We start from the raw sequence: 20,894 nt of genomic DNA, 5'->3' as shown, positions 1-20,894 counted from the left end.
CCAGGTGCTTTTCTGCAAACTGTAAACGTGCAGCAATGTTTTTTTGGACAGCAGTGGCTTCCTCTGTGGTATCCTCCAATGAAATCCATTCTTGTTTAGTGTTTTACATATCGTAGATTTGCTAACAGGGATGTTAGCATATGCCAGAGACTTTTGTAAGTCTTTAGCTGACACTCTAGGATTCTTTTCGCCTCATTGAGCAGTCTGAGCTGTGCTCTTGCAGTCATCTTTACAGGACGGCTACTCCTAGGGAGATTAGCAGCAGTGTTGAACTTTCTCCATTTATAGACAATTTGTCTTACCATGGACTCATGAACAGCAAGGCTTTTGGAGATACTTTTATAACCCCTTCCAGCTTTATGCAAGTCAACAATTCTTAATCGTAGGTCTTCTGAGAGCCCTTTTGTGCGAGGCATCATTCACATCAGGCAATGCTTCTTGTGAAAAGCAAACCCAGAACTGGTGTGTATTTTTTATAGGGCAGGGCAGCTGTAACCAACACCTCCAATCTCATCTCATTGATTGGACTCCAGTTGGCTGACACCTCACTCCAATTAGCTCTTGGAGATGTCATTAGTCTAGGGGTTCACATACTTTTTCCACCTGCACTGTGAATGTTTACATGGTGTGTTCAATAAAAACATGGTAACATTTAATTCTTTGTGTGTTATTAGTTTAAGCAGACTGTGATTGTCTATTGTTGTGACTTAGATGAAGATCAGATCACATTTTATGACCAATTTGTGCAGAAATCCATATCATTCCAAAGGGTTCACATACTTTTTCTTGCAACTGTATGGTTTGTTGAGGAGATTTTATTTTTGCCCATTGAAAAGCATTTTTTCAATGGAATAAGGTAATTTTTCCTTTTTTTTAAATTTTCTTTTTTACTTTTTGTAACCATTTAGTAGTCCCAACAAGGGAGCTACATTGCATTGCTCACAAGTGTTTTTAGCTTTGAATGTAGTTCTTTTGACACCTATTTTTGCTTGTAATTTTTTGCAGCACAGATGTTTGTGCCATATTTGACACTGTGACGTGTAAATCTTAAAAAAATGGGTATGGTTATTGACTGTGAACTTTAAAAAAAAATGTGTTGAAAAGTATCTAGTGCAATCTTTTAGTGCAAAAGACACCAGTAAATGATGCGCAGCATATTAAATAAAACCACCAACATACAAAACCTGGACCTAAATTAATAAATGGTGTATCACAGTATACAGAACTCAACAACTGAAGATAAAGAACCTAATACACCAGACCATAATAAAAATAATTCATTTTTCTTCACAAAATACATCATAAAAATACATAATTAAAAAAGCTGCAATGTACAAGCAATGTAATCACAAAATGGATCTCTTATCATTCATAAATATATCATAGAGATTAATACGAATCTTCTCCAAAACATATAGAAATATTCCCATATAATGCATAAGGCCACAAACATTTTATATAGATACATAACATTTCCCCAGGAAAGGGATTAACTATCAAATCAGTGGGGATCCTACAGCACTCGGCTATCTCCAGTGCTCCTATAGAAGCAAATTAGGCAGTGGTGTGTTGCGCTTTTCAAACCAGCAGCTCCATCCATTTCAGGGGGCTCTGCGCGGTATGGGGACCCTGTCCTCTTGATTGGTAGGGGTCCCAGCGGTAGAACCCCCACTGATCTGTTAACCCCTATGGATAGGGGATAGCTTTCTCCAGAATACCCCTTTAAGAATGATAGAAATCCATCTATGATAAGGTAATATAGTATCCATACAGACCAAAGAACTGCACCATCATATGTTTCTCTGGGGCTTCTTCACAGTGGAATTACCTTTTATTATAGGCTGTTGTATAGTTCTCTATAGGTGTTGATTTTATTAAATGCAACTAAATTAAAACCGACTTGATTAAGCAAGAACAAATAGAATAGTGCCCGAGTATTCCCATTTAGGAACAGTAATTGCCTACAATTTCCCTACAGAAATACAATTACTGGTATTAAATGTAGCCAGTAGGGGGTCAAGATTATTTGTGCACTGTAGGCCAATTGGTGTGTATCTAGTTATTTTTGCCTTCCTCAGGAAAAACTGATGTGTGCAAGTAAACAATCTTAACAGGTATAGATTATTTTTAATTCTCTAACCCTATGCAACTATAAAACGCAATGTATATTAGAGAAGTATAGATGTTTTTACAATACAGTAATTAAGCTTTCTTTTACATTGATAACCCCTTTTAAGTTACTCAATTCTAAAATAATGTTGACTTGTGAATATAAAGTATACCAGATGACGACAGTGATTTAAGGAATAATAAATGTCTCGTTTTCTTTAGGATTCTCCATTGAAATATTTGTACTGTTACTGGAAGAATAAAGAACACTGTCATGGAGGAGTTTCCTGCAGTTTTCTACAGTGAGCCGGCCGTGCTGGGACTCCTTGCGAATGCTGTCAGTGCATTTCTTGTATGTATGCAAAATTTCTCCCTGTTTAACACCTCTATTAGTGCTGGAGGAGTGGAAAACATTCTTGCAGGTAAGAATTTCACTCTGCATACATACTGTACCACTCTCTGTTTATGTTACTAACTTAAAGAATACCTGTACTTTCCCCAGACTGTGAACTAAAGGCAAGGATTTGTAGTATACAGTATATGGCAATCTTGGGTTAAAAAGGTGTTTAAATGCTCATAACTGTTCTATACCCTATTCTATTTCTGCCTGACAGCCCTATTCCGGGCTTAACTACAATGGTATACAATGGAATACCTTCAATGGATGAAGACCATGTGACTTCTACAGGGCCCAAGGAGAGGGGGGCCAGCTCCCAACTCCCTTTTCACTTCCTAAGGTGAAAACAATGCATTTTCTTACAGCCACCACTAGTGCCAGGGTTGTGCTGGCCCACCAGAGTACCTGAGGATACTCTGGTGGGCTAAAACTCTGACAATATTGGACCACTAGTAAAACAGGGTCCTTAATGTCCTATATCCATAGAGGGTGGGCCCTCCGAATCAATTCCTCTGGTGGGCCCCAGGGACTTCAGTGTGATGCTGCTAGTGGTAGCTCAGGACAAACAGATTATTGCAGCTTCTAATTCAGTCAATTGTAACTGCATACATTTCTATGCAAACCCAAGTGGTGGCTGCAGGCAGCCAGCTTTGTAATGGAAGGGATGTAGGACATTTATCAATGTATTTATGCTATTTGTGTGGGCACCATATTTATAAAGAATGTGTGCTTTTTCTGTCATAAAAGTCAGATAAGGTGGGTGACCTTATCTCATCTTGTATTCAGACTAGAGACAGGTCAACATAGTACTAACATTTGCTTTCAATTGTACAGTTTTTCTCAATAAACATATCCTTTCACTCTAATACTGTAATCACTTTTATATATCATTATTACATTCACACACAGAAAGTGATATACAATTCCTACAACACATTGCATTATGTTTTGTCAGAATATGTGTGTATGTATGTATATATATATATATATATATATATATATATATATATATAAATATATATACACTGCTCAAAAAAATAAAGGGAACACAAAAATAACACATTCTAGATCTGAAATAATTAAATATTCTTCTGAAATACTTTGTTCTTTACATAGTTGAATGTGCCGACAACAAAATCACACAAAAATAAAAAAAAATGGAAATCAAATTTTTCAACCCATGGAGGTCTGGATTTGGAGTCACACTCAAAATTAAAGTGGAAAAACACACTACAGGCTGATCCAACTTTGATGTAATGTCCTTAAAACAAGTCAAAATGAGGCTCAGTAGTGTGTGTGGCCTCCACGTGCCTGTATGACCTCCCTACAACGCCTGTGCATGCTCCTGATGAGGTGGCGGACGGTCTCCTGAGGGATCTCCTCCCAGACCTGGACTAAAGCATCTGCCAACTCCTGGACAGTATGTGGTGCAACGTGACGTTGGTGGATAGAGCGAGACATGATGTCCCAGATGTGCTCAATTGGATTCAGGTCTGGGGAACGGGCGGGCCAGTCCATAGCATCAATGCCTTCGTTTTGCAGGAACTGCTGACACACTCCAGCCACATGAGGTCTAGCATTGTCTTGCATTAGGAGGAACCCAGGGCCAACCGCACCAGCATATGGTCTCACAAGGGGTCTGAGGATCTCATCTTGGTAACCTAATGGCAGTCAGGCTACCTCTGGCGAGCACATGGAGGGCTGTGCGGCCCTCCAAAGAAATGCCACCCCACACCATTACTGACCCAATGCCAAACCGGTCATGCTGGAGGATGTTGCAGGCAGCAGAACGTTCTCCACGGCGTCTCCAGACTCTGTCACGTCTGTCACATGTGCTCAGTGTGAACCTGCTTTCATCTGTGAAGAGCACAGGGCGCCAGTGGCGAATTTGCCAATCTTGGTGTTCTCTGGCAAACGTCCTGCACGGTGTTGGGCTGTAAGCACAACCCCCACCTGTGGACGTCGGGCCCTCATATCACCCTCATGGAGTCTGTTTCTGACCGTTTGAGCAGACACATGCACATTTGTGGCCTGCTGGAGGTCATTTTGCAGGGCTCTGGCAGTGCTCCTCCTGTTCCTCCTTGCACAAAGGCGGAGGTAGCGGTCCTGCTGCTGGGCTGTTGTCCTCCTACGGCCTCCTTCATGTCTCCTGATGTACTGGCCTGTCTCCTGGTAGTGCCTCCATGCTCTGGACACTACGCTGACTGACACAGCAAACCTTCTTGCCACAGCTCGCATTGATGTGCCATCCTGGATAAGCTGCACTACCTGAGCCACTTGTGTTGGTTGTAGAGTCCGTCTCATTCAAAAGTGACCAAAACATCAGCCAGGAAGCATAGGAACTGAGAAGTGGTTTGTGGTCACCACCTGCAGAACCACTCCTTTATTGGGGGTGTCTTGCTAATTGCCTATAATTTCCACCTGTTGTCTATCCCATTTGCACAACAGCATGTGAAATTGATTGTCACTCAGTGTTGCTTCCTAAGTGGACAGTTTGATTACACAGAAGTGTGATTGACTTGGGGTTACATTGTGTTGTTTAAGTGTTCCCTTTATTTTTTTGAGCAGTGTATATACAGTTGCAAGAAAAAGTATGTGAACCCTTTAGAATGATATGGATTTCTGCACAAATTGGTCATAAAATCTGATCTTTAGCTAAGTCACAACAATAGACAATCACAGTCTGCTTAAACTAATAACACACAAAGAATTAAATGTTACCATGTTTTTATTGAACACACCATCTAAAGATTCACAGTGCAGGTGGATAAAGTATGTGAACCCCTAGACTAATGACATCTCCAAGAGCTAATTGGAGTGAGGTGTCAGCCAACTGGAGTCAAATCCATGAGATGAGATTGGAGGTGTTGGTTACAGCTGCCCTGCCCTATAAAAACACATACCAGATCTGGGTTTGCTTTTCACAAGAAGTATTGTCTGATGTGAATGATGCCTCACACAAAAGAGCTCTCAGAAGACCTACGATTAAGAATTGTTGACCTGCATAAAGCTGGAAAGGGTTATAAAAGTATCTCCAAAAGCCTTGCTGTTCATCAGTCCACGGTAAGACAAATTGTCTATAAATGGAGAAAGTTCAGCACTGCTGCTACTCTCCCTAGGAGTGGCCGTCCTGTAAAGATAACTGCAAGACCACAGCACAGACTGCTCAATGAGGTGAAGAAGAATCCTAGAGTGTCAGCTAAAGACTTACAGAAGTCTCTGGCATATGCTAACATCCCTGTTAGCGAATCTACGATACGTAAAACACTAAACAAAAATGGATTTCATTGGAGGATACCACAGAGGAAGCCACTGCTGTCCAAAGAAAACATTGCTGCACGTTTACAGTTTGCACACGAGCACCTGGATGTTCCACTGTAGTACTGGCAAAATATTCTGTGGACAGATGAAACCAAAGTTGAGTTGTTTGGAAGAAACACACAACACTATGTGTGGAGAAAAAGAGGCACAGCACACCAACATCAAAACCTTATCCCAACTGTGAAGTATGGTGGTGGGGGCATCATGGTTTGGGGCTGCTTTGCTGCGTCAGGGCCTGGATGGATTGCTATCATCGAAGGAAAAATGAATTCCCAAGTTTATCAAGACATTTTGCAGGAGAACTTAAGGCCATCTGTCCACCAGCTGAAGCTCAACAGAAGATGGGTGTTGCAACAGGACAACGACCCAAAGCATAGAAGTAAATCAACAACAGAATGGCTTAAACAGAAGAAAATATGCCTTCTGGAGTGGCCCAGTCAGAGTTCTGACCTGAACCCAATTGAGATGCTGTGGCATGACCTCAAGAAAGCGATTCACACCAGACATCCCAAGAATATTGCTGAACTGAAACAGTTCTGTAAAGAGGAATGGTCAAGAATTACTCCTGACCGTTGTGCACGTCTGATCTGCAACTACAGGAAATGTTTGGTTGAAGTTATTGCTGCCAAAGGAGGTTCAACCAGTTATTAAATCCAAGGGTTCACATACTTTTTCCACCTGCACTGTGAATTTTTACATGGTGAGTTCAATAAAAACATGGTAGCATTTAATTCTTTGTGTGTTATGAGTTTAAGCAGACTGTGATTGTCTATTGTTGTGACTTAGATTAAGATCAGATCACATTTTATTACCAATTTGTCATATCATTCCAAAGGGTTCACATACTTTTTCTTGCAACTGTATATATATATATATATATATATATATATATATACACATACACTGTATTCATTATTTTCTTTGTTGAGAACTAGAAAATAATGCTTAAATTACCACTATACAAAATTTTTAAAGTTTGCATGCTTAAAGGTATAGATGCTACAGTTACCGATGCCATCCTCTCTGTTATAATTTCCAAATGTTGACTCATTGTTGGCTTTTTTTTCTAGAAAGTAGTTGTCTGTAGCATACAAATTACAATAAGAAAAACAACTTGTAAATCAAATAGTATAAGGAGCCACTTATTTTAGTGTGAGGTGCAATAAGATTCAGGGGAGACATGTTTGGTCTATTCTAGAGTAGGAGGCTACAGAATCTGATTTATACAAGTAGGCAGACCTTCATCTATAAGGAAAATTGGGGTTTAGTGATATCAGACAGAAGGGAGACACTGGAAGAAATATTAAACTGGAGAGAAAAAAGGGTGTGTGAAAAGATGAGAGAGAAGGTGAGATAACCAAAGGAAAAGAAAAAGAAGAAGGAGAAAATCGAGGGAACCTTACAATAAAGCTATCCTCACATTAGCACCTATAAGGAGTGTGCTGTGATTTTTCTGTATCAAATCTTCATCATGTCATAGTATACTAATAATTCTTGGGAGTATCTACAGCAGAGCATCGACCAGGGCTGAACTGGGTTTACAGAAACATCCGAATTGCTGGAGCTCAACTGTTTCCGTAACTTCCATAGCACTGAATCAGAGCTATGCAAACAGCAAAGCACAACCAGCTGCACTGTTGTCCTCTGGACATATGGAAACAACATAGCTTGCTGTGCTATGTTGTTTGCATAGCTCCCATTCACTGCTATTGGAGTTTTGGAAACAGCAGCATGGCCATTTTGAAGTTGGCCATTTTGAATCCAACTTTTGTTTTTTCAATAGGAATAGGGTCATTTGACACATCAAACTTATTGGGAATTTCACAAGAAAAACAATGTTGTGCTTGGTTTTAACGTAACTTTATTCTTTCATGAGTTATTTACAAGTTTCTGACCACTTACAAAATGTGTTCAATGTGCTGCCCATTGTGTTGGATTGTCAATGCAACCCTCTTCTACCACTCTTCACACACTGATAGCAACACTGCAGGAGAAATGCTAGCACAGGCTTCCAGTATCCATAGTTTCAGGTGCTGCACATCTCGTATCATCTGAAGGCAATCGTCTATGCTGTGAAGATACGAGATGTGCAGCACCTGAAACTACGGATACTGGAAGCCTGTGCTAGTATTTCATTGACAATCCAACACAATGGGCAGCACATTGAACACATTTTATAAGTGGTCAGAAACTTGTAAATAACTCATGAAAGAATAAAGTTACGTTAAAACCAAGCACACCGTTGTTTTTCTTGTGAAATTCCCAATAAGTTTGATGTGTCACATGACCCTCTTCCAACTTCAAAATGGCCGCCATGGTCACCACCCATCTTGAAAAGTTTCCCCCCTCACATATAATAATGCGCCACAAACAGGAAGTTAATATCACCAACCATTCCCATTTTATTAAGGTGTATCCATATAAATGGCCCACCCTGTACATATAGTGATCAATGTACAGAAGCTTAAGGGTTTACCACAAATGTAATTTTTCTTATTTACATCTTGCAGGTGTTCACCTGATTCTGATTGGAGGCTTAAGTCAAGTTATTGCTGGATTCTTGTCTTTTCGAAAGTATGATCATCTCAGTGGAACTGCTTTCCTTGCTTTCTCTGCCTTGTGGAGCAGCTATGGTGCCACAAGAATCATTGTTGGCTCAGAATTAAATCTCCAAAACAGTTCATCTGTAGATAATCTCACTCAGATTCCAGTCAATGAAGGTGCAGTGGCGGGACTCGTAGCCTATATTTTAATTGCATTCATCCTGTCATTCTGCTCAGCGACAGTCAACTATATCATGCCTTTTGTGTTTGGCGCTTTAACCCTAACATTAATATTTGAAGCAATAGGGCTATTTGGTCACTGGGCCCTTGTAGTATCTGGAGTTTTGGAGTTGATAATAGTGTTGTGTGGACTTTATGGAGCAGGAGCCTTGCTTCTGAAAGGCATCACTCAGAGATATGTACTTCCAGGATTTGGAAATTCTCTTTTCAATGTTCTACTTCTTGGTTCTGCCAATCGTAACTCTTCTAAAACTGCTGGAGAAGAAAAGAAGAAAAATACCAAATATGCTGAGCCCATGGCGCTAGGATACCTGTGTGACACCATCTCACCATTTATCATGGCTTTCTACTGCTTTGGATATATTAAAAACTTCTATGTAGGTTGTATCTGGGTCAGCATCAATGTACTTTCCCAAATATGTTCCAGTTATTACAGTTATTTACGAGATGATGTTTACCATGCTACTAAATTTGCTTTCCATGGGACTTTTTGGTTGGTTAAGTCCTGGGAAGAGTTTACAATTTCAGTAGTTCTCACATCTGAGAATATTACGAAGAGCAGAGAGTTGATGGTTGGCGACTGGTTCTTTGTGACTGTTTCATGCCTGTTTTGCTTTTTGTCAACTAATAATGACTTACTAGAATTAATACATAATACAGCATTTGCTGTCATGACTGTATCTACAATCCAGCAGATCCCAAGCACAGCTGGATACATATTTTTTGGAGTGACTTGCAGCATATTTACTGCAATTTCTCTTTATAGTACATTTGCCAGTCTTGTTAACTCCATTGCAGAGAAAGTATTAATACCTGTTGGGAACACAATAATATCCAAGGACAAGTTTCAAAATGTCCTTATGTTGGGTAGAAAATACCTTAAGAGGCAAGAAGAAGAATTGGACATCAAGGAAAATCTCAGTTCTCGTCCTTCAGACCCTCTATTTTATATTTGTAATGGACTGGCAGCCCTTGCTGCCATTCAGGGCTCACTAGACAATACCATCCAGGGCCATTTATCCATTCCTTGGGTGCTTATACCTGGTACTATTATGCAGCTATATGTCTGCAGAATTCATGTTCAAACAGGACGAAGATTTGTCTCCCTTCTACCATTTTGCTTCTCTGCTGTCTGGGCTACCTGGGTGTGGCTACGTTTTGCAGGTACAGTATTTTGATGCATATAATACTTAATATACATAACCTTAATCTGATTATAGAAATTGCTTTTATTGTCAATAGATAGTGTTGAGTGAATCAAAGTTAACAAAGTGGAATTTGATCCAAATGTCTGGAAAAATTATATATACCGTGAAGTTGAATTTCCAGGCACTTTGTGGTAACAAATGAATTTTTCCTTAAAAGGTGGTAAAAAAAACTAGAGGTGGGACGAATCCAATTTTTTTAGAATCCGAATCCGAAAAGGTTCTCGAATATATTGAATCTTTCAAATCTCAAATCCTACGAATCCTGCACATAAGAATTATGGGGATCTGTGGATGATACTGTTATGGAGGGGGATCTGTGGATGACACTTATGGGGGGGATCTGTGGATGAGACTGTTATGGAGGGGGATCTGTGGATGGCACTGCTATGGGGGGGATCTGTGGATGACAAATACCGTATATAGCATCTTATGCTATATGTGTCATCCACAGATCCACTTCATGACAGTGTCATCCACATATCCCCCCCACCATAACAGTGTCATCCACAAATCCCCCTCCTTATAACAGTGTCATCCACAGATCCCACCCCATAACAGTGTCATCCACAGATCCCCCTCCCCGCCGCTCACAGGAGTGTACATTTGACAGTCACATTTCTAAACTGTAATCCATATCCTGCAGTAACTTTAACTTTAAATAAGCGGCCGCTCATCTCTACTAGTACCTTACACCACTCCTCAGCTAGCTTTGGTAACAGGGCCAGGCTACAGCCTACAGGCACTGCCTGTTAGTTGTTACCGAGTGAGCTCTGATTTAAAGTTAAAGTTACTGCAGGACCAGGTCAAAGGATACCGATTACAATTTAGAAGAAATGTACACTCCTATGAGCGGTCAAAATTAATGGGGGCACATTTCAGTTGGGGGGGCACATGGGGGGCACAGCGTGATGTAGGGGGGCCATGGCCCCCCCTTGGAGACGCCACTGGGGAAATAGCAGGTGTCTCGGGAGGCGCGGGGACATGTTGCGGGTATGTGACATTGCGGCGGGATTCGTCGGATTCAATATTTGTAAATTATGTCGGGATTCGAGTCCACGAATCCCACCCCTAAAAAAAAAACATACTTACGTCATCAATTTGATTGCAAAGAGGCCATTGCGTCCATCTTAATTGAAGAAAACATGCCAATTCTGATGCGCTGACGTATGATGTCATCACCGTGCCCACCCAGCGTGATGACATGGTGATGTCATCATGTCAACGTGTGGCACAGTTTACGCATTTACTTCAATCAAGAGCTCTGTGATCAAAATAATGAGGTGAGTGTATTTTATTTTTGTTTTAACCCCTGATTAACCCCCTGATAGGCTGAATGTGACTCTCAGATGCCATGATCAGCATTGAACGTGGCATCTGAGGGGTTAAATGATGAAGTAGGAACTATCACCCCGCTACATGCAACGGATTGCAATTGATTATGAAGTAATTCATAACAAATCGAATTTCATAATTGAAATTCGGTGAAGCAGCCGAAACAATTTTTTAAAAACTTTGCTCATCTCTATTAGTAGACATAATGGGGACGTGTATTTTGGGGAAAGTTTCATAAAAATGTGCTTCCTACTTCTTAGTCTTATCATTTTACAATATAAAAATGTTTGTATTTACACATTTTTTTGTTAGCACTGTTGCCTTGCAGCGCTAGGGTTCTGGGTTTGAATCCGACCAAGGACAACATCTGCATGGAGTTTGTATGTTCTCCCCGTGTTTCTGTGGGTTTCCTCCCACATTCCGAAGACATACTGATAGGGATCTTAGATTGTGAGCCCTATTAGGGACAGCTTGATGGTAATGTCTGTAAAGCACTGTGGAATATGACTGCATTATACAAGTGAGCATAATAATAATAATATGTAAAGAAACAACTTTGCAAGATCTAATAAACAACTGTGTTCTTCAGAGATCTGTAAATCTAGTAATTGGTATTTCTTCTCAGGTTCTTTACTAGGAATCCCTGCAAATAATGATGGAGGATTCACAGCTGGTGCAATTGCTTTTATGGTAATCAACCTATTTCTGATAGCTTTTGGTAAGTATAATTACTAGTTATTACTTAACAACTTCCAGACCAGGCCATTTGCCCCCTTTCCTGACCAGGCCTAATTTTGCAAATCTGATATATGTCACTTTATGTGGTAATAACTTTGGAATACTTTTACTTATCCTGGCAATTCTGAGACTGTTTTCTTGTGACAGATTGTACATCATGTTACTGGTAAATTTGAATAAATATATTTTACCTTTATTTATAAAGAAGTCCAAAAGTTACTGAAAATTTTTAAAAATTCTCAATTTTCTAAATTTGAATCTCTCTGCTTTTAAGACAGATAGTGATACCTCATAAAATAAGTATTAATTAACATTCACCATATGTCTACTTTATGGTCCCTGCCTTCTCTCTAGGGTGCCCTGCTGTCACTGATTAGCGTGCAGCTGCTGTCTTTGAATGGACGTCCTAAAACGTCCATTCAGAGATAAACCCGACTGCCCAGGACATGTTTAGAGATTAGCAGAAAAAGAATAGTCAAGTACAACATTTGCATCTTAACAGGAATGCTTGGCAGTTCAGATATACATAAAACTAGGGTCAAAGCGATGTTGAAAAAATAAATAAAAACAGTTCAAGAATTATAGTGTTTGTTTAGGATCTATTGGATCATTTGTTTTAAATCATGACTAAAAACAACTAGCTTTGTGTTGATTGTAATAAAAGCCACCAGTGCTGAAAACCATACAATGGACAGAGTTGAAAGCTCAAGCTCTGTCCACTGTGTAGTGGCCATGCTGAAATGCTGCAGTTCAAGTGAATGGTGGCTGAGCTTCAGTACCCTGCCTCTGGACACTACACAGTGGATGGAACCTTCCATCCACAGTATAGTTTGCTGTGCTGGCGGCCGCCCAAAACAGCTGATCAGTAGGGTTGTCAGGTGTCAGACCTCCAATGATCACTATTGATGACAGTCCCTGAATCAGTAACTCGGAGCAGCAGTGCAGATGCAAAATTGCCAGATGTCCGGCCCTGTCAATCATGCGGCAGGGCTATCTTTTTAGCAGTTTAACAGCTTCTCACAACTGAAGAACTCTATTTGATGAACAAATAGGATTGTACAAATTGATTTGCTCATCCCTACTTGGTGACCATTGGACAATAATTCTATAGATTTTACTCCACAGCCTTCTATTAATCCTATTTTCTAAGACAATAAACTGTTGCTCCTTTTTCAGCTACTCATTGTAATGCTGTTCTTCTCCTTGTCACTGTTGCGATGGAGGTGGTGATTGTCAGCTTCCTTCTCTTCACACTGGAAAGGCTCCCTCTGCAGTTTGAAAGTAAGTGTTATATGAAATCTACTGTAAGTACAACATACTGTACATAATAAACATGCCAATATACATTACAACATAGCTAACTTCCTTTCCTGTCTAATTCCCTCTCCTCTAGTAACCGTGCTATCCATCTTTAGCATCATTTGCCTCTATGGCTTTTTGGCTTCTATGATAAACTGCTTGTTCAACAAAGAACTGATCCCACTGGGCCCTGCAATGTTCAAGGTACAGTAAACATTAGCCAAAGTTAGCTCAAGTTCTAGTGAATAATTATCCAAAATGTGCAGATGCAATGAGCATGTCAGTGTGTAACTAGCAGCTCATTTACCATATTGTTCTGGGTCATGACCAGGCAAAACCAATCAAGGATCTGGGAAGACACTTCTTTAGGTAGTAACCAGGGGAAGACAATTGCAGTCATGACTATGAGAAAAGACCTGGGAAGGGACGTAACTCACTGAAGGTCAGCTATACAACACCGTCCCTCTCAGTCCAGTCATATGAAGTGGGTGACCCTTGTTCATGAATACTTAGGTGAAAATAAATGAATCCCCCTACACCTGTTTCTGGTTAAACACGCAAAACCCAGGTTTTGTTAGTTTTTATCGACTAGTTATTATGATGTTTTTTTATTGCAACTGGCATTTTACGCTGCCCTTGCCAGGTTTATCAAACAGGGCATGGTGTGGATGGAATGTGGGTGGGGACAATCATCATTATTTATGCCAGAAACTAGCTTAAATAATGAATGAAATCTACAGCAGACACATTCTGACACCATTCTGACGCATGGACTGCCAGGGGAGGCATGTAATTCATGATGAGGCCTGCAACTTGTTATAAATGAAATGCTTCCTTCTGCAACACAGGCACTATCAGGACCAGCACTGAAGTGGGTCTTGATAAGTCAGGGCCCTTTAGAGTGCTCAATAGAACAGACAATTGTCGGGAAGGAAGCATTTCTTCTGAACAATTGACTGCTTGTCATTTACATGCAGTAATCTCTTCCAGAGTATGGGGAGGAGCAAACACTAATGCCATCACTCATCCCCATACAAAATCATTGTTTGCCAGCAGCAGAGTGCTGATTAGACCCCATAATCTGCTGCCCACAAACAGTAATTTAGGTGCCTGCACCAATGCTGCTATTACCCAATAATGAACGTTTTGGTTTTGCTTGTTCATCAGATAATCGGCAGCACTTTTACATCGGCAGGTTATTGCTAAAATGTGTTTGTACAAATGCTTATTAGCAATAATCTACCCGAACATTGGGTGGTGTAAAGGGGCCTCTAGTCTTCCCTGGAAATGAATAATAGAATGTGAAATGCTCTTTTTCACATTCATGGTTTGGTTATTTTCCTTCATCATGTTCCAAGGCTTGTTAAAAAAAAAGTCAAATAATGATTCATAAGGAGCCACTTTTAATAAGCTGCATTAGTGAGACAGTTCTCTTTCTCTGGGAGATACCGCATTGCATATTATTTTTCCTATGGAGCATTGTCACTATTGGGGTCATTTATCAGCCTGGTGTAAAGTAGAACTGGCTTAGTTGCCCATAGCAACCAATCAGATTCCACCTTTCATTTTTGACAGCACCAGTTTGATAAATGACCCCATATAAGTTGCCATACGTAGCTGGTCTCCTTAAAGGGGTTGTCCAAGTTATTTTTATTGATGACCTATCCTCAGGATAGCTCATTAAAATCAGATCGCCAGGGGTCTGACACCCTTGCCAATCAGCTGGTTGAAGAGAAGACCACTCACTGTGTCAGCGCAGCCTTCCATTCATTGTTTACCTGCTCGCCGTTGCAACAGCAGATGTGAGCAGGTGTAATTACAAGAAGCAGTCCCATTAAAGTGAATGGAATGGCTTCTTGGTCTGCTCACCGCTGCAGTTGGGAGTACGAGCAGGTAAACAATGATGGAAAGTGCTAGCATGGCGCGCGTCCTTCTCTTCAAACAGCTGATTGGTGGGGGTGCCGAGTGTCGGACTCCCGCCGATCTGACATTGATGAGCTATCCTAAGGATAGGTCAACAATAAAAATAACTTGCACAACCCCTTTAAAGAGAGTAGGTATCTCCCCTAAAAGATATTTGAGGCATGTTTGCTTAGCAGTTTAATCCAAGCTCATCTCTTTTCTGAACTCATGTTATGCTAAGAGGAGTAAAGAGAAGTCACAATTTCTCTGTGTTCACTCCTAGGCATTTTAGGCATACTCATAAAAGGTCTAGGTACTTCATAGAAACAATATAAAGTAAACAGGATGTTACATTAATATAAGAATAATCACTGGCATGTAAATTAATGTTGCTACAGAAACAAGAACCAAAAAACGTGGATGAAGTTCCTAGTTCATGCATCCTGCCTCAGTCTCGTCGCACAAGTGGTCTGAGAACTGTAGCCAAGGTATTGGAGAGTGGAGGTGTATGTGGCATCCCAACAGATACAGTTTATGCTTTGGCTGCTTCATGCAAACATCCAGATGCCATTAAGAGGATTTATACTATAAAGGTGAGAGCGACCAAGTCGTACAGTTTTACAAAAAAAATCAAGTAAGTTCAGACTCTGTCCCCTAAGCAACCATGTTCAGGTTTGAAGCTCTGCTCTAAGGCTTCTATAAGAATTAACGATCTTTTGATGGTGAATGGCGCAGGTCCCAAGTAGAGATGAAAGAATTAGTTTGTTATGAACTTCCTAAAATGTAATTCACCAAGGGAACTTGTCAGGTTCGTTTCGGAAGAAACCAGTAAAACAGCACGCAGCGCCATTTTATTGCACATATCAGTGAGAAAAAAAGCACAAGGGAGGAAAAAAGAAGGATTCTCACTTGATCCTCAAAGGAAATGGGGGGAGGAGGGCTTCCCCTGATTGGCTGATAGAAAACTTGGATGAGCCAAGCAGTGCTGCAGCAGGTAAAAAAGCCCTTGCAGAGCGAGCAGAATATCAATCTGTGTTGGGCTGTGAATAAAGGTGTAGGGGTATATACATTTAGTACAGTACATACAGTTAATTTTTTTTTATTTGGGGGGGGGGGGGAAGATAGCAATATGCTTGTGTCTTACAATACAGAGAGTAGTGTTTTACATCTGTCTTAAAAAATGTCAGGGCATCTACACACAGTTTAAGGGCTTTTATTTTTTTGGGTTTCTGAGAATACCAATATGTGTGTCTAACAATACTGAGAGTAGTGTTGAAATCTCACGTGAAAACGTGAAATACTGGTCCGAGATCCATGTCGGTATTTATCCAGACAGTGTTTGTTTGTTTTTTAGTATAATGTATAGACGAGGACTCCTCATCTGGTTTTGTGCAGAAATATTTATTAGTTAAAAAATATTTATTAGTTAAAAAATATAAAGTATTTTAAAAGAGAATGTATTTGGGAATGGTATAATGTACAGATGACATATACAATTGCTTATTGAAATTTCCAAAAAAAACATAAAATGGTGTGGACTTGATCGCATTAGTATAATTGTGCACAGAAAGTGCATGTGCAATAAAGAGAATATCACAAATTGGTAAAAATAAAAATACAAATGTGAAAAAGTAAAAAAAATGAAAAAGTTTTTGAGTATAAAAAATATATAAAAATAGTGAAAGTATGTGGGTGCCCAATCTATTAGAAAAATTTATCCTGGTGCTGGTGAATCAGTTGTTGTATTCTTGATAGAAGATCAGAGAGTAAATAAAAATTAAAAATATATAAAATGTAGAGATATATATCGTTGGGATCTAAATAGTTCAGTGTCTTCTCTTATAGATTTATATTCTCCTTTCCTCCGTGAAGTAATTCTATTCCTTGTGCTGGTTAATATTCCTGATAATCATAGATAGCATTTATATTGCACAGTGTCCGAATAAGTTAGCAGTGATTTAGCAGTGAATATATTGCACAATGTCCCGATGTGTTGGCAGTAATTGATAAAATTCTGCTGGATAATGTTATTGCAATATTTCAATACAGCGGCATTCCTGCTTATTATGTAAGTACTTGTGGCTTTCGAGTAAAGAGAGATACCCGATTCTGCTGGATACTATGGTGTTTCAAATACAATGAATAAATCCAATTCACAGGCAGCAGGTTGTCAGGTCAGCCGTGGCATCCCACGTGGCCGCCGATATCAACTCCACCTGCCATTACCTTTATTATGTCTGCACAGCTATCTTGCTTGTGTTTGCCCTTGTACGATCGGCTGGCGTGTGGATGAGACTTCAGTCTTTCAGCGTCCCACGTATGTAGTCACGATCTTAGGCTAGCCGATCCACAGACAGGTTTTCTTATGGTGGTTGGAAGCGCTTCCAAAAGGCAAGTGGAGTTATGCCAAAATATTCATATACAGTACGGGCAAGAGTCCTTCTTTACACCATACGCGTTTCAGAGTCTAAGGCTGACTCCTTCCTCAGTGGTTAACCCGCACTTTGCTTATGGGGCTTCTATATATACCATATCAGGGTATACATAAAAGATGGAATGGATTAGAAGGATTTTCTGGAATTCCCACTTCCTATTTAGATATTCATAACACACTCTAAATTTTTATCCTTATATAAAGATTCCTGCTCTCTTGTATCACAAAAGATTTTGAAAAAATATATAATGACAGGTTGCGTTTTTATTGCTGTAACACTGCGTTTTTTCTTTCTCTTTTCGATTTAGGAAAAAGTTCAGGTTTGTCTAATTAGAAAATCACTCTTTATATATATGGATCGCTATTTGTAAAGGCATATATGTAAAAAAATATAAAAATAGAGGATAAGATATAGTGTGTATAAATAGAAGGTATGGGACACAAAATATATAAGAATGTTTTAAAATACAAGGCTTTTATCCAGGTAGTGAATAGGATTAATATTCACAGTATACAGAGAGGCATAATTGTGTTTAGAAGTGGGATAGTCACGAGGGTGTCAAGAGCCACGTCTGACTCCGTTATACCCAGGGTCAGGAAGTCGCAGCGGGTGGCTGCGCGCTCTATGTCTAAAGAGCACGCTGTTTCTTAATGTTAGCTTTCTGTGTTTGCCTTGCAATCCTTTCTGTCTCACTCAGGGATCCGTAGCTTCTCCTCCTCAGCTGTTTCTTGTCCGTCACTCCCAACCTCCTTATATTCTCCCTCCCACTTCTCTGGTTGCCAGATATAGAGCTTCCTGCCTGGACTTCTATACTGACCCACTGGAGCTGTGTAGCTGTGATTCCTGGTTGTCGTTCCAGAGCGCTACCCTCCGGATCCCTGTTGGGCTATTGTTGTCCGCTGTTGTCGCCCACCTGGGATTATATGTTTTGTCTGTATTGTCTGTCCTCTCCTTGGTGTTTTCCTTTAGTATTAGTGGTGAGAACTAGTGTCCCCACCGCCCTATTCACTACTTAGGGCTCATCTTAGGAAAAGCCAGGGTTTAGGCACGTGATCGGCATACGGGTGAGAAACCCATCTAGGGACATCAGGGCAGTCAGGTGCCAGCCTCAAGGTGAGTTAGGGGTCACCACCTTTCCCTCTCCCTTAGACAGGGCCTTCCCTTTTCCCTCCCTTTGCGTCACGTATGTGATCGGCACGCCGGTCGTGATAGGGATATTGCGTTTGTTTTGCGGTATTGCAACCTATTTGTTAGGCAGTTCTGTCCTTTTTTTTTTCCTTTCTCTTTCTATTCTAATTTTCAAGTTTATCATTTATACAATATGTGATATATTTCATAAACTTGAAAATACATTATGTTTTTGTTGCGGTACCGCCGCATTTATCTTATACTTCTTTTTCTTTTTAGTTTAAAGGAGAAGAGATTCAAGTCATATCCCTCAGGAACTTGCTCCAGCACGCACATGGATCGCCACTCAATGTGTAGAGGCATACATACATACAAAACAGTGAGTATCTATGATAAAAAATTTATATAAAAAAGTATATAAAAAAATACATATGTATAAAAATATAATAGACATAGAATACATCAGATATATTAATATATAAATATATAGGGCTTTTGGTATATGAAGATGATGCCAACAGTAAATGAATTGTTCCTCCTCCCAGAATGGCATTCTTGTATTTGGAGGTAGAATGTTGCGTTTCTATTGCAGTTCCGCATCATTTTTGTTAAACATCTTATTTTTATTTTATTTTCTCTTTGTGTTTTTTTTTGTTTTAAGGTTTAAGGCTCATGTTGTGTGGATATTGATATCACCGTGTAGACATCTAGTGTATTCAAATAGACTGTAAATATTGGTATCTTCCTATTTGGGTCTATTTAAGGTGAATCAAATATTTTGATGGAAGAAAAGGGGGAAGAGGCCGCACGCCGAGGGAGGGTCGGAGTGCTGGAAAACAGCCGGACACCGACCTTCCATTGGCCTGGGGCCTCCACCCCATTCATAGGAAGCCAAACAGTTTGAATTCTGCATTTAGACCTCCTGGTATGAGTGTATTGAACTCAAATATATATTTTGATTCAATACGTGACATTTTTTTGATGTGGTCTCCTCCCCTCCAATCTCCGTTGACCCTTTCTATTGCCGCAAATGATAGGCCCTTTGGATCTTGGTTATGTACTATTTTAAAATGTTTGGACAAGGAGTGTAATTCGTAACAATTTTTTATGTTATTAATATGTTCCGATATACGTTTTTTCAGTGTCCTTTTTGTCCTCCCTACATACTTTCTTGCAGGGACATTGTACTATATATATTACAATTGTGCTGCTACAAGTAGGGAATTTTCTGATCTTGTGTACAAAGGTATTTGTTGTGGTCTGTACTTCTTCCGTCTTTTTTTGAAAAGTGGTTGTCTTACAATTGCAACATTTGTTGCACCTATAAAACTCCTTCAGATCCAGCCATCCCCTCATTGATTGATTTGTTTTTTTTATTTGGGATTTTCCCTGAAAGAAACAGTATGTAGGGAGGACAAAAAGGACACTGGAACTGGAACATATGACTCGGAACATATTAATAACATAAAAAATGGTTACGAATTACACTCCTTGTCCAAATATTTTAAAATAGTACATAACCAAGATCCAAAGGGCCTATCATTTGCGGCAATAGAAAGGGTCAACGGAGATTGGAGGGGAGGAGACCACATCAAAAAAATGTCACATATTGAATCAAAATATATATTTGAGTTCAATACACTCATACCAGGAGGTCTAAATGCAGAATTCGAACTGTTTGGCTTCCTATGAATGGAGTGGAGGGTCCGGGCCGATGGAGGGTTGGTGTCCGGCTGTTTTCCAGCACCCCGATCCTCCCTCGGCGTGCGGCCTCTTCCCCCTTTTCTTCCATCCAAATATTTGATTCACCTTAAATAGACCCAAATAGGAAGATACCAATATTTAAAGTCTATTAGAATACACTAGATGTCTACACGGTGATATCAATATCCACATAACATGAGTCTTAAACCTTAAAACAAAAAAAACACAAAGAGAAAATAAAATAAAAATAAGATGTTTAACAAAAATGATGCAGAACTGCAATAGAAACGCAACATTCTACCTCCAAATACAAGAATGCCATTCTGGGAGGAGGAACAATTCATTTACTGTTGGCATCATCTTCATATACCAAAAGCCCTATATATTTATATATTAATATATCTGATGTATTCTATGTCTATTATATTTTTATACATATGTATTTTTTTATATACTTTTTTATATAAATTTTTATCATAGATACTCACTGTTTCGTATGTATGTATGCCTCTACACATTGAGTGGCGATCCATGTGCG

The 20,894-nt window shown here is 39.7% G+C and overlaps 1 protein-coding gene across 2 annotated transcripts in view; it reads left to right on the top strand.

Moving 5' to 3' along the window:
• LOC120977746 overlaps window positions 1-20,894 on the top strand; it is a 61,610-nt gene that overhangs the window by 2,055 nt on the left and 38,661 nt on the right. For both annotated transcript variants that reach the window (XM_040405834.1, XM_040405833.1), the window contains 6 exons: window positions 2,332-2,531; window positions 8,338-9,774; window positions 11,776-11,868; window positions 13,065-13,169; window positions 13,282-13,391; window positions 15,488-15,682. In XM_040405834.1, the coding sequence (XP_040261768.1) occupies window positions 2,384-2,531; window positions 8,338-9,774; window positions 11,776-11,868; window positions 13,065-13,169; window positions 13,282-13,391; window positions 15,488-15,682 (2,088 nt within the window). In that variant the 5' untranslated portion in view covers window positions 2,332-2,383. The remainder of the gene's footprint in view (window positions 1-2,331; window positions 2,532-8,337; window positions 9,775-11,775; window positions 11,869-13,064; window positions 13,170-13,281; window positions 13,392-15,487; window positions 15,683-20,894) is intronic.

Source organism: Bufo bufo, chromosome 8 (genome assembly GCF_905171765.1).
Source record: "Bufo bufo chromosome 8, aBufBuf1.1, whole genome shotgun sequence".
Lineage (NCBI taxonomy): Eukaryota > Metazoa > Chordata > Amphibia > Anura > Bufonidae > Bufo > Bufo bufo.
The sequence above is the reverse complement of the archived record's forward strand: the minus strand, read 5'-3'. Positions and strand labels throughout refer to the sequence as shown.